General features: G+C 33.2%; 1 protein-coding gene across 1 annotated transcript; it reads left to right on the top strand.

Moving 5' to 3' along the window:
* The first annotated feature begins 4,166 nt into the window (after positions 1–4,166).
* On the top strand, positions 4,167–5,267 carry LOC145098985 (uncharacterized). Its single transcript, XM_079036577.1, has one exon. The coding sequence runs from the start codon at positions 4,167–4,169 to the stop codon at positions 5,265–5,267; it is 1,101 nt and encodes a 366-aa protein (XP_078892703.1).
* Positions 5,268–13,413: the final 8,146 nt, after the last annotated feature.

Below are 13,413 nucleotides of genomic sequence, written 5' to 3'. Positions count from 1 at the left end.
TATGTGTACATATTTATTTATATGTTAATAGGATCATTGTGTGTGTTCAAGTCTTCACTTGACACCTAGCACCTTGTCCAACACTTCCATACTATCCACTCACAGCAGGTAAGTTCATACCCATTAAATGTTCTTAAATGATTTTAGGGGGGGGGGGGGAATACACGTTGAATCATACTAGTTATTATATCAATCACATGTGATTAATAACTAGCACACATGTCACACCCCAAAACCGGTAATGCTCAACATCCAAAGACTTTTATTGTGTCATTCTTGTGATACTTTGTTCGGGTATTTAGATTCTAGATGTTCTTATACTTTGGTAAAATATAGTTATATTTTAAAGTATAATTCTTGGTCAGAGTGTTTTATCCCAATGTATTTATAGGCTGTATATCTTTTATGAATTGATATACTAAGCTCACTATAAACAATGCTCTGATACCAATCTGTCACACCCCAAAACCGGAACGGCGGAAACGTTCTGGGGTGGATGACGTCATGTCAAGTATCACAACATATCCAGTATAGTAATCAAAGTACAACAACCATTGCATTAATAGTAATAATTTTACATAGGTTACATTTCATAGCAACGTTCAAGTAATACAGAAAGTAATATAGATGCAGCTTGGTATTAGGCTGACTTCACAAAAGCTCCCGGGATGTACCTGTCTATCGATGACCAGAGAATACAAGTTATTTTGAAAGCGAGTATCAACATTTTTATAATGCTGGTGAGTTCATAAGTATTTAATGACAGTAGTATAAATACATGTTTTATTAAAAATAACCTCATGAAAGGTGGTGGTTTAGAATCTACGGAGTATTAGAATCCTTTCCAGAAAATCCTATATTTTCTAAATAAAAGCAACCTTCTACCAAGGCCCAATTGTTTTATGTTCAAGGAGTAATTTCCCAAAAGAACTATCATTATCAAAATATAGTTTTTACTTTTAAAGGTGTTATGAGAAAAGCCCCAAGTAAAATAAAAAGGGAAATCGTATTTTTCCTCAGCAGAAAACATTGCTGTCTAAAAGTATATAAAATCTAGACTCCGGGAGAAACGCCTCGCAAAGCTTAAAGGTAAATAAATCGTAGACTTCAGGCGGGACGCCTTGCAAAGTCTAAAAATAAGTAAAACATAGACTCCAGGAAGGTATCGAATGAACAATACGCCTGACTCAGTCTGGAACAAGGAAACACATACCCCAGACGGTATCATATGAACGATACGGCTAGCAAGGTCTAGAACAAAGAAAAACACAGACCCCAGACAGTATCAAATGAACGATACAGCTAGCAAGGTCTAAAATACCTGGTAATCCTAAGTGGGTAGGTTTAAAGGTTTATAACATGACCTTGTATATAACTAGGAAAGTAGGTTAAGATGCTTTTAAAATATCGTGATAATTCTTGTTACCTTAAGGCCATGAATTATAAGGTAAACATGGAGATACTCGTAACCATACTAATTGACAATCGAATACTTGACGCCCTACAAGCATCGGAATGAATGTGACATTTGTCACCCCTTGGCTTGGTCGGTCGGGGACTGTAGCTAGCAGTCAGGGTGTGGGAGTGTCTGTCCCGTATAGATCTATACACACAATGCCCGCTCTCCCTCCAGGAGACTCTGGTTACCAACTTGACAATGGTGGAATCCGTGTCCCGAGGATGTATCTCGTATTTCGAATTCTATTATAAGTATTGGAATAATGATATAGACTCACGAATGAACTGACTCCGTTGGAATTCTCCGTACTGGAAAGAGTAAATAGAATCTCCTAACTATTCCTATAATAGTTACTAATGTTTTAGGTATATGAATGACGAATGGAAGGATGTCCTTGCTACCCAAGGGAAATGAACTGGTCGATGGAAACATTTATGTCTATACATGTTTAAACGACCTTCGGACGGATAACCGATACCCACCAGACCACATCCCAACGAGGAAAAGGAAATAGGGCGAAATAGCCTTCCTAAGTCCTTTAAATATTATTTATATAACTATACAAATATAGGCATGCATTTAACGAGATAAAATCATAGAAGAAAACTTTGGTAAAACCTTTGGAAATCTTTACAGATAAGAATTTTCGACTTGATGTCACTTCATAAAACAAGCTTTGAAAACCTTTGGAAAATCTTTGGAAATACTTTTGATAATCTAGAAGAGAAATTCATACTTTAATAAGATTTGAAAACGAGATTGGAAAATCTTGTGCTGGATAAAGTAGTTTAATATGCAAAAATCTATTTTGCTATACAGTTATTAATCACATGTGATTTATTTCATAACTGTACAGTTCAACTTGTATTTCCCCCCTATAAAAGCAGTTAAAATCATTTAAAAGGTTAATTCAGGGGTATGAACTCACCTGTCGTGGGCGATTCGGATGAATGGACGGTATAGGACGCTAGGTGTCAAGTGAGGACTTGAACACACACTCAGATCCTATTTAACAAGTAATGATACATTTAAGTATCTAATTAGTCATTTAATAACTAATTAAGCAAGTAAGGATGTCCAACTACATGAAAACACTTGGCTACAAGTGCTAGGAGTACTAAGGGTTGCATATAAGGAGAGTGTGGACTCACAGTGGAGTTTACTCCTCAAATGGTAATACTTAGGGGTGTTTACAGTTTTCATACCACTTCCCCCATGAGTTTACGGCCGTAAAATCATGGAGGTGGTGTCATTGATTGTTTGAAGGTCTTACATCACTCAAGGAATTATGTTGGACTCGAATTAAGGGTTATGGAAGTGATTGGGGCTTGAAATGGACACTTTATGGAGTTTACGGTCCTTGGACCACTCCCTTGGGAGTTTACGGCCGTAAACACATGATTTTACGGTCGTAAACTCATGTTAGTCCATTTCTCTTGTTGTTTGGTGGTTCTAACTCATGCATGCAAGGTTCTAGTCACTTATATGAGCATAGGAAGGTGTTAAAGGCACTTAAACACCTTGGAAAGGTGTTTACGGTTTTGGGAGATGTTCTAAAACTGTAAACTCATGTTTGTCCCTTCATTTCATGTTCTTTTGGTTCCTAGTTCATGCAAGTGAGGTTCTACTCCATTACACAACCATTAGAAGGCATTAGGGGCATCTAAACACCTCTAGGAGGTGTTTATGGTTTTTGGGATGATCTTCCCAAACCGTAAACCCATGTTTGCTTGGGAAATGGATGATTTTTGAGTGTTAAACTCATCAAGAAGGGATCTATGCTAGTTGTCAAGGCTTGGAATGAACCAAGGCACACTTTGGCACCCATTTAAGGGTTTACGGTCCAAGAATGTTCTTGGACCGTAAACACCTTGTTCTTGGTGTTCTTGGATGATTTCAAGTGTAAACAAGTTTCTATTAAGCACACAAGAAGCGAGGGTAAGTGCACTTATGTTCTAGGAGCTTGGATGATCGTTTTTGGCGGATTTGACGAGATGAACTTATGATAGTTGAGAGGATTTCTTGAGTGTTCTTGAGGTGGGAGTTGGAAAAATGAGAGAAAATGACACAGGTGTTACAATGAAAAAATCAAGACACAAAAGCAAAAGCATAAAGTAAGGTATGGTCTTCTTACAAGCATGAGAACATCTATTAAATAGTAGTAAAAGCAATCACATATCTTGTCCCCCATGATGAGTGAAAGAGACAAAATCCAAGTTTTTGTTACTTTATGCAAACTAGCTAGTTAGAGATGTAGCAAATTGGTTACTCTAAGTGACCAAAAAGTTGTATACAACATTAATATTCATACCATATGATACATATATCAAGTTTTATCCTCTTTATAATTATTATTTCCTAGAAATAATAACTCCCAATATGTCAGAAAATATAATTTTCATAAGATAATATTTTTCACAATTAAATACAAGTGTTGATGTATTTATTAATAATCGAAATTACTCTAAAAAATAATCAATTAGTGATAACTTGTTATAACGTGTGACCCTAAAAAGCCATATGTTATTAGCAATATCATTCTATAATGACTCTTATACATACACCTTATGTGTACAAGTGATATTTACCCTTCCATTTCCACTGCATTCGACATCTGGTAAATCGATTGATAGAAAAAGTTAGGGTTTTTACAGAGTGATACATGAAGGAAGTAGGGTTTTACTGAGAGAAACGAGGGTAAAACCCAATGGCTGTCGAATCAGAGGAAGTTCACCATGAGTCATCTGAAGAATACGAAGATGATGAGGAGGTGCTCGATACTGAGCACATAGATGTGGAAATGGAAGAAGATGATTTCAAGACACGGGGTAAAGAGAGATGCAAGGATGCTTTCCTTAACTTCAGTTCTGATTATGAAGATAATGAAGCTGATGAAGACAATGACTTGGTTGATGAAGATGAAGAAGGGTTTGGTTCAGAAGAGGAAATCGATGACACAGCAGGGGCTAATGATCTTGATTTGGGAGATGCGGTTGGTGCAGGCTTCCCCATTCACGACCCATCAGTTAAGTGGAATAAGATGAAGCCCCTTCTTGGTGAAAGGTATGAATCACCACATGAGTTGCAACAATGTCTCACTAATTATGCTATTAAGTCAGGGTATAACATTAAATTTATGATGTGTGACACTGTGAGATTAACTGCCAAATGTGGTTCTAAGATGAAGTCTCAACCCTATCCATTCAGAGTTCATGCTTCCTGGATGACTCAAGAAAGGTCTTTTCAAATTAAAACCTTAGTCAATGAGCACAAATGTGTTAGAAACTTCAATATTTCAAATTTACTGAGTCCCAGATGGCTAGCAAGACACTTTTTGAAGGAGTTGATAATGAAACCTAACTTGAAGTGTAAGGAGATGCAATCAATAATTAGGACCAAATTTCATTGTGGTGTGTCTTCGTCTAAGGCTTATAGAACAAGGTGTAGAGCAATGGCCATTATAAATGGTAAACTCACAGAACATTATGCTAGGGTGTGGGACTATTGTCATGAGTTACTAAGGTCAAATCCTGGTAGCACTGTCCAAGTTGGTGTCACTGTAAATCCAGATCAAACAACATACTTTCACAGGATGTATTTGTGTTTTAAAGCAATCAAGGAAGGTTGGAAAATAGGGTGTCGTGGGGTAATTGGTCTAGATGGATCTTTCTTGAAAGGGACATGTAAAGGAGAATTACTCACAACAACAGGGAGGGATGCAAACAACCAAGTTTATCCAATTGCTTGGGCAGTTGTTGACATTGAAAACAAAGCTAATTGGAAATGGTTTTTGGAACTGCTTACATAGGATCTTAATATGCTAGATGGAGGAGGGTTTACTGTAATTTCTGATCAACATAAGGTTTGTAATTTCTTAGCATATTTATGATTTTTCCTTACCATCATCTTATATGTTTATGTATTCATTAAATTGTAGAGATTGCTTGAAGCAACCAAGGAAGTCCTACCAAAGGTGGAGCAAAGACAGTGTGCAAGACACATATATGATAACTTTAGGAAGACCTATTCTGGAGTGGAGTTCAAGAACATGTTCTAGGCAGCTTCCTTATCAACTATAGAGAGTGAATTTCTGAGGAAAATAGTAGGGGTGTGTATGGGGGCGTTTGGTTCGGTTATTGGTCAAAACCGAACCATAACCATTATGATTGGTTGATGCATTTTGGTAGCCATTAGGTATGGCTAATATTGGTTATGGTTAATGGTTTTTGTCGGTTAACGGTTTTTGTTAATGGTTAATATTGGTTAACCATAATGTTTAAAATAATAAAAATGGCGAAAGTATATTGACATAAAAAATGAAAACGGAATACAAAAAATTCCTCGACGCCAATGTTTGTAACCTAGCTTATAGTAATAAAAAAATGTGTACATTTGATATTCAGAGTGAGATAACAAATAGTCACATTTAAAATAAAAAACATTCAATAAAAATATAAAACTTTCAAAAAAATTGACATTAATAATTTCATATATTGATAATTAATATTAACATTCAAATAAAGCCAAACATTCATACACATTCAATTCAATTAAATCAAAAACTATTAAATAAAATAGCCAAACATTTATATTATGTGTTATTTGGATAAAAAAAAAGGTTCAATCACTCATATACATTCAATGTGATTAAGTCAAAAAATCATTCGAATAGTTCTATAAAGTCAAAACGATCTTTGATTAGGATTAACGGTTTGAGAAGCATCAATTTAGGATTATGAGTGTGAAAATTAAACTAATTGTGAATAATGTTTACAAATTGTAGAATTAGCCGATTAGGAATTGCAACATTAATGAATAATCTAACTATTGGCATGATTGGAAGATTGTGTGTGTCTGCGTGATCAACCTTTGATGGTTTGATTGTTCGTTCGTCTCCTGATAAGTGAGGATTAATGAATTATATTTTGGAATTTTAATAGGTTTTAAATAAGTTTTAATATATTATTTTATAAATTATACATAATCTATAAATTTTTATATTAAAATATAAAGTTAGCGGTTCGGTTAATAATGGTTCGGTTAACCTATAAAACCATAACCGAACCGTTAGTTATCGGTTAACAAAAATTAGAAACCGAACCAACGGTTTTTAAAATGGTTCGGTTATGTCGGTTAATTTGATTTTGGTTCGGTTTTTCGGTTATTATGCTCACCCCTAGAAAATGGATGATATAAAAGAGGTTAATCCCAATACTTATGAACATTTGATTGCAAGAGATCCTCACACATGGTGCAAGGCATTTTTTAGGACTCATGTAGCATGTGAGGAAGTTGAAAATGGCATTGCAGAGTGCTTCAACGCCATCATATTGGATGCTAGAAAGAAACCCCTTCTAGCAATGTTTGAAGAAATTAGGTTGTACATGATGGATAGGTTCTACCATATGTTACAAAAGGCAGAAAAGTGGGAATCGGTAGTTTGTCCAGCTGCTATCAAGAAAATGAACAAGTTTGGAGAGGATTTGAGGTTTGTCTTAGCATTTTTATTGTTCCTTGTTATCATTATTCTAATTTCATTGTTATGATTTCATTTAGTAATGCCATTGTAGGAATTGGAATGTGAATCCAAGTGGACCGTCTATTTTTGAAGCCAGGAATGGATTAGAAGAGTACATGGTTAACTTACAAAGAAAAGTGTGCAGCTGTAGGCTTTGGGATATCTCAGGAATTCCATGTGTACATGCACAGTGTGCAATATTATTCACTGGACAAGATCCTGTTCATTTCATAAGTGAGTGGTTTAATGTGGACAGGTTCAAGGCCATATATGCAAACAATATACTGCCTGTGAATGGTAGAAATTTATGGCCTAGAACATCATACATAAAGCCTCTATCCCCTTTAGCTAGAAGAATGCCAGGGAGACCAACTCTGAAAAGAAAGATGCATGTCACTGAATCTCAAGACAAATACTCCCAAAATAAGATGAAGGTTACTGGAATAGGAAGGACAGTCCAATGCAAAAGTTGTCTTCAAAGGGGTCATAACAAGGCATCCTGTAAGAATCCCAAGGTCACACCAGAACCCAAACCCAAGAAAAAAAATGGGTAGACCAAGATTGGATCCTGATATCAGTCATTGGACTAGAGGTGGTGTCAGAGGTAGTAGAGGTGGTGCAAGGGGTAGTAGAGGTGGTAGAGGGGGTAACAGAGGTGGTGCAGTGGGTAACACAGATGATGTAGTGGCTAACAGAGGTGGTAGGGGTAGTAAGAGAGGTGGTAGGGATAATAAAAGAGGTGGTAGGGGCAGTAAGACATCTGTTGGAATTGAAGGTGGTGGAGTGGCTGAAGTTGAAGGTGGTGGAGTTGAAAATGAGGATGACACTATTCCTGAAAAATATTTAGTCCATTTATGGAAGGCAATGCAAGATTTGAAACTATCATGGTATTCAATTGAAGAAATTAAAAATTCACTTAGTCTGACAGATTCACATATGAAACAACTCAATGATTACAATGACATTATTAAAAAATTTCTTCCTATGTTTATGGTAAACCCTCTATATTACCTTAATGTTTACATTCATTTATGTTATTAATTCATTGATGTTTTATAGGAAGAGGAGTATCCACCTAAGACTGAGACACAAGATGGGGCTGAAGAAATTATCCTTGAGACACAACCAGAAAGTGAAGAAGAAGAAGAAGGCATTAATGACACCCAGGAATTACCAGTACACCTTAGGATTGTGAAAAGAAGAAGGCCCTCTGAGAGGATTGTTAAAACCAAGCTGAAGAAGATAGGATGTGTTGGGACTTCTGCAAATTCAGCATTGGAGTTGGATTAGGGTGTTAGGGTGTTAAGGGTAGTAAGGGTATTTTGGTACATCTTTTGTGAATGCTACTTTTGTGCATCTTTTGTGAATGCTACTTTTGTACATCTTTTGTGAATGCCCTTAAATTACTGATAGCCATATTTTGTACATCTTTTGTAAACACATTGAAACATTGTGAATGCCCTTAACATGGTTAGTAATGACATATTGGAGTTTGTTGTTTAATTATTTTAGCCACAAGTGTGAATACTTCATGGTTATATTTGTCAAGTGTACACCATTTATGCAAACCATAATAACATATTGCCATTTCATTAACCAAAACATTACATGATCCACAAGAACATTTATCCATTACATCATGATAACAAACCAAAAGATTACATCATCCCTACCATACCATACTACCCTACAAATTACACTAAACTAACCATACATCATCCCTACAATGAAACAAATGAAACAAACCATCATCCACTTTGCAGAATCCAAATTCATTACCAGGCACATGTGTATTCTCACGCATTGCAATTTGATTATCAGGTTCAAGAGAATTCACAGGGGCAATAGGGACATCAACATTCACAGGGGCAATAGGGCCATCAACAGGTATTTCACCTTCATTAACAGGGTTATTGAAAGGAATAGCTACACCCCCATTAGCAACAACTCCTAATTCATACATTCTTTCTTTATACCACTTATTCAATAGTGGTGGGTCAATCCAACGAAAATACCCACAGTCCTTCTCTTCATCCTACATAACAAAGAAAGATGCATGTTTTTAACATAGAAGAATGGTAATTTAGTGAAATATAAGAATCTGATTGAGATTTGAAGATTCTATACCATGTAATTTGGGCAACCAAAAAACCTTCAACCTGGATTCTTTCGAGTCCATGATGTCCACATTCCATCCCTATCTCTACAATAACACATTCTGATGTTGGTGCTTGAAGAACTCGACATCGATTTGTTCGCTCCTTTGACTGTCGAATGAAGAAGACGAGCTCGATTCATTGATTTAGCCCTCTTAAATTGCACGTAGGATGTTATTTAACATGATGACTTCCACGTAAGCTGCCACATCAGTTAGATACCGTCTAACCCATTAAATATCCCGTTTTGATTACATTTACAAGTATTTAGGACTAAATTGCAAAAAAAAAAATATAGGGGCTAAATCGATTATACAGGCAATACATAGGGACTTTATTGCAGTTTTCACATTTTAGTATATCATCAATAGAAATTCTTTTCTAAATCATTATTGGTTTATTTTAAATTGATTATGAATATAAGTGCTAGTTTTTATGGTTGCTCTTATTTATTTGGTGTTCACAAGAACTTTACATTAGTCTTGACACAACTTTGAAATTTTTTAGTATATCATCAATGTAATTTGATATATCTTTCAAATATATGAAATATCAAATAATGACATTTCATTACTATTGTGATAATTTAGTTTATATATTGCATTTTTACTAATCTTAAAGATCTTTTTTTTTCTAATAATCGTAACGCTTTTACTAATTGTACTTACAAATCTCCTAATATCTTATAACTTTTATCTTATTTTATAATTTTTCATTACTATATTATTTTCAAGATTGACTGTCTTAACAGTTTTTTTTTCTGTCTATTTAATTTTATATTTCATTGTACAACATCATCGTTTCTATGTATTCTGAAATTTCATTTTAAAAATGCTTAATGTTTACATCTTGATATTTTTTTAGTAAACTCGTGTAATAATTATGGAATATATATCTTGTTTGAATTAACATTTACTTCCTTCACTAAATTAAATTCATCGTTAAACGGATATATTTTGGAAAGTAATAATTATAATAGGGTAACATTATCTAAAACATAATGTTTGATATACTTTTGGAGGGAAAAGATCGGGTTCAATAAAAATTTTATATAAATAAAATACAAATTTAAATTGGATGAAATTATGGATGAAATTACGTTCAAAATTTTTTTTGGAGGGAAACTTATTTTGTAAAGTATAATACTATGACACAATTTGAAATATGTATATTGTTGTGTAAATTTATAAATTTTATTGTTACTTTATAAAGATAAAGCAAAATAGGTTGATATGTTAAAAAAAAATCAATGAACGTATGTAACTAAAAAATAGAATTTGAAGATGAAAATTTAAAACTTAAAAGTATGAAGACATGTGATAAAAAAAATGTGTGAACGAGCTCTAACCACATTTGACTAATTTGTTAATGAGAAGATCATAAATGGACCATCTGATAATGATCAACGAATTATTTCCTATATAACAAAAGGTGAATTCTATAATTACTGGATTCGAAATATTTTAAGTAAGGCTAAAATAAACCTGTATATTGAAATGTAGATGAACATGTCATTTTCATGCAAACGATATGTTTTATGGTATCATGTAGAAAAATACTTTAGAAAATAAAATGTTTTAAACAATATACTTAACTTAGATCCTGATCAACCAGGTTCATCTACCGTTTCTACCTTAAATTTTCAATAATCGTTTTCATGGGATTAGTCGACACAACCGGACTAAGAGAATTTGGAACAAAAAAAAATAAACAGTTGTTTTATTATAGATGTGTAATACAATAAATATTTACATGTGGACAAAGTAGAATGTCAAAATACATTTTACCAAATGCAACACGAGTGTCAAGATTCTTGGCTATCAAATCTTGGAAAGTCACAAAATTATAAGGATCCACCATAACAGCAAAAATCATTTGATCCACGAACTTTGGTTGTTTTGTAGAATTATTTTTATGCTTATGATCAACCAGCATATGATCTCCTTTATTTTGGACCATACCAAAACTACTAATTTCCCTTAAAGATCCTTCAACAAAGACGGCTTCAAACGAACCAATGTGATTTTTTTTTATTGTTGCTTGTATTTTAGTAGCATGTAAGTGAAAAAAAAATAGGTTAAACTTAAAATTTTATAAATTAAAAGCAACATAATAATAAAAAGAAAAAAATTATACCTACTCATCAATTAAAATCATTTCCAAGTTGTTGAACATGTTTGAGTTGTTTTTTAAGTTTGCTTCCAAAGCAAGAATACTTGAACACGAATTATTCAAGTTTCCTTGGATGCATAGATGTCAGCAACCTTATCAAAGATGATCTCATCGCGATTGTTTTGTGCCATGGGTGTAAAATGAAAGAGAAAACAATTAGAATTAGAAAGAACTTTTATATGAAATAAAAGGGGCGTATACAATGTATTTATCTATAAAGTGATATGATTTATAAAGAGGTATGAAAGCTATTATAGATGTCAACAAAATTGTTTCCATACTTAATTTTAAAGGATGGATAAATAGATTATATATTATTTTCTATTAAATCAACCTAAAAGTGTAACAAGATCATTCCAAAATATTTCAAAATCATACCAAAATTATCGGATTCTTATGACATAATAATTAAAAAAAATCATAATCACTCTAATATATAAAAATAACATTTTCCTAATTAGTGTCAATTCCAAAGATAGTTAATTTCTGTTTTGTTAAAGGTACGTAATATTTTTTCCTGTTTATCTGAAAAGTTTCAGAAAAATAGTTAACCGATTTCATGTAATTTGTGACAAAGAAAATCAAAATATATGAATACACATATTTGATATATGAACAAAAAAATAACTGAAAAAAATATAAAAAACGAAAGAAGGCATTGACCTTCTACTGCACAACAACGAATGTTTGAAGCAGAGAATGACAATGTAAGTCATAAAAAATTAGAATAATGTTGTAGGAGAAGATTTGAAGAAAATCAATGATTGAAAATAAGTGTGAGAAGTGAATTCAATGATGAATCGTATATGTATGTGATAATTTGAATCTGATTTTTTGGTATTAATGGTTTCCTAATAAAAATGGAATTTATATTAATTGTTTACTAATATAAATATATTTATATTAATGGTTGGTATTAATGCCTTCATTGAAATGGTTTGTTACTAATATGTTTTTGAAGCTAACCATATTAAAACCTTTATAATCGAAAATTCAAGATTTAAAATATGGAAAGATTTTAATGGAATTATATACATTCCATTTTCAATGGATGTAAATTAATTTTGTTTGACAATTGAAAATCTTTTATTGGAATTAAATACTCATCGAGCATGTCGCCTCCCAAGCTCCGATTCTGCAATCGTCTTTCTTCCATTGCCTGCAATCGTGTTCTTCCATCGCCTCTGTTCCATTAGGTGCAATCGTTTTCTTCCTTCTGCATGGCTTTTTCTTAACTTTTCATGATCGATTGAAGCTCGAAGCATGTGATTTCTAATTTTGCAATCCTTATTGTTGTGATTGATCATAGAATCTGATTTTAAAATTGATTTTGCATATTAATTGGTAAAACAGTCAATCATATGCAAGCAGCATTCCCTCTCTCCTCTCGCCAAGCCCTTAACGAACTTCATCTAGCGAGCCCCCTAGCGAGCGCTAGGGGGCGGTGTTCCCATGCCCTTAGCGAGTTTGGCGATGTCATTTGACGAATCCACTCCGTTTGGCCTTATAATTAAATCCCAAACACCCCTCAATTATAACCAAGAGGGTGTTTGTATTAACTTTTAAAATGACTTTTACTTTTATCTTTTATAAAAAGTCAAAAAGATGTTTGTTTAAGGGAAAATGACTTTTGGAAATGACTTTTCCAATAGAGTAAATTGAGCCTTTTTGAAAAGTCAATATTATGTGACTTTTCAACAGTCAAAATATTAAATTACCAATATACCCCCATCTATCCTAATCAATTCTTCATTCACAGCATATGATTCCCTATTCTTTCCTAAAAATTAACCCAAACACTTTAACTTTTGACTTTTTCTCTTCAAAAGCTAATCCAAACACATTTTAAAAAACAACTTTTATAAAAAAAATCATTTTACAAAAAGTCCTTTTAGAGGGTGTTTGGCTTAGCTTTTGTGGGGAAAAAGTCCTTTTTGTAAAAGAACTTTTTGTAAAAGTTGTTTTTTAAAATGTGTTTGTATTAGCTTTTGAAGGGAAAAAATCAAAAATTAAAATGTTTGGTTTAACTTTTACATGTAAAATGACTAAAAAGGACTAAAAATCACATAGTTTAACTTTTAGATGGGTTATAAATGTAATTCAATGTT

The sequence above is a fragment of the Lactuca serriola genome, chromosome 4 (assembly GCF_051521515.1).
Source record: "Lactuca serriola cultivar US96UC23 chromosome 4, Lser_US96UC23_V15, whole genome shotgun sequence".
NCBI classification, from domain to species: Eukaryota; Viridiplantae; Streptophyta; class Magnoliopsida; order Asterales; family Asteraceae; genus Lactuca; species Lactuca serriola.
This window is presented reverse-complemented; position numbering and strand designations above follow the sequence as displayed.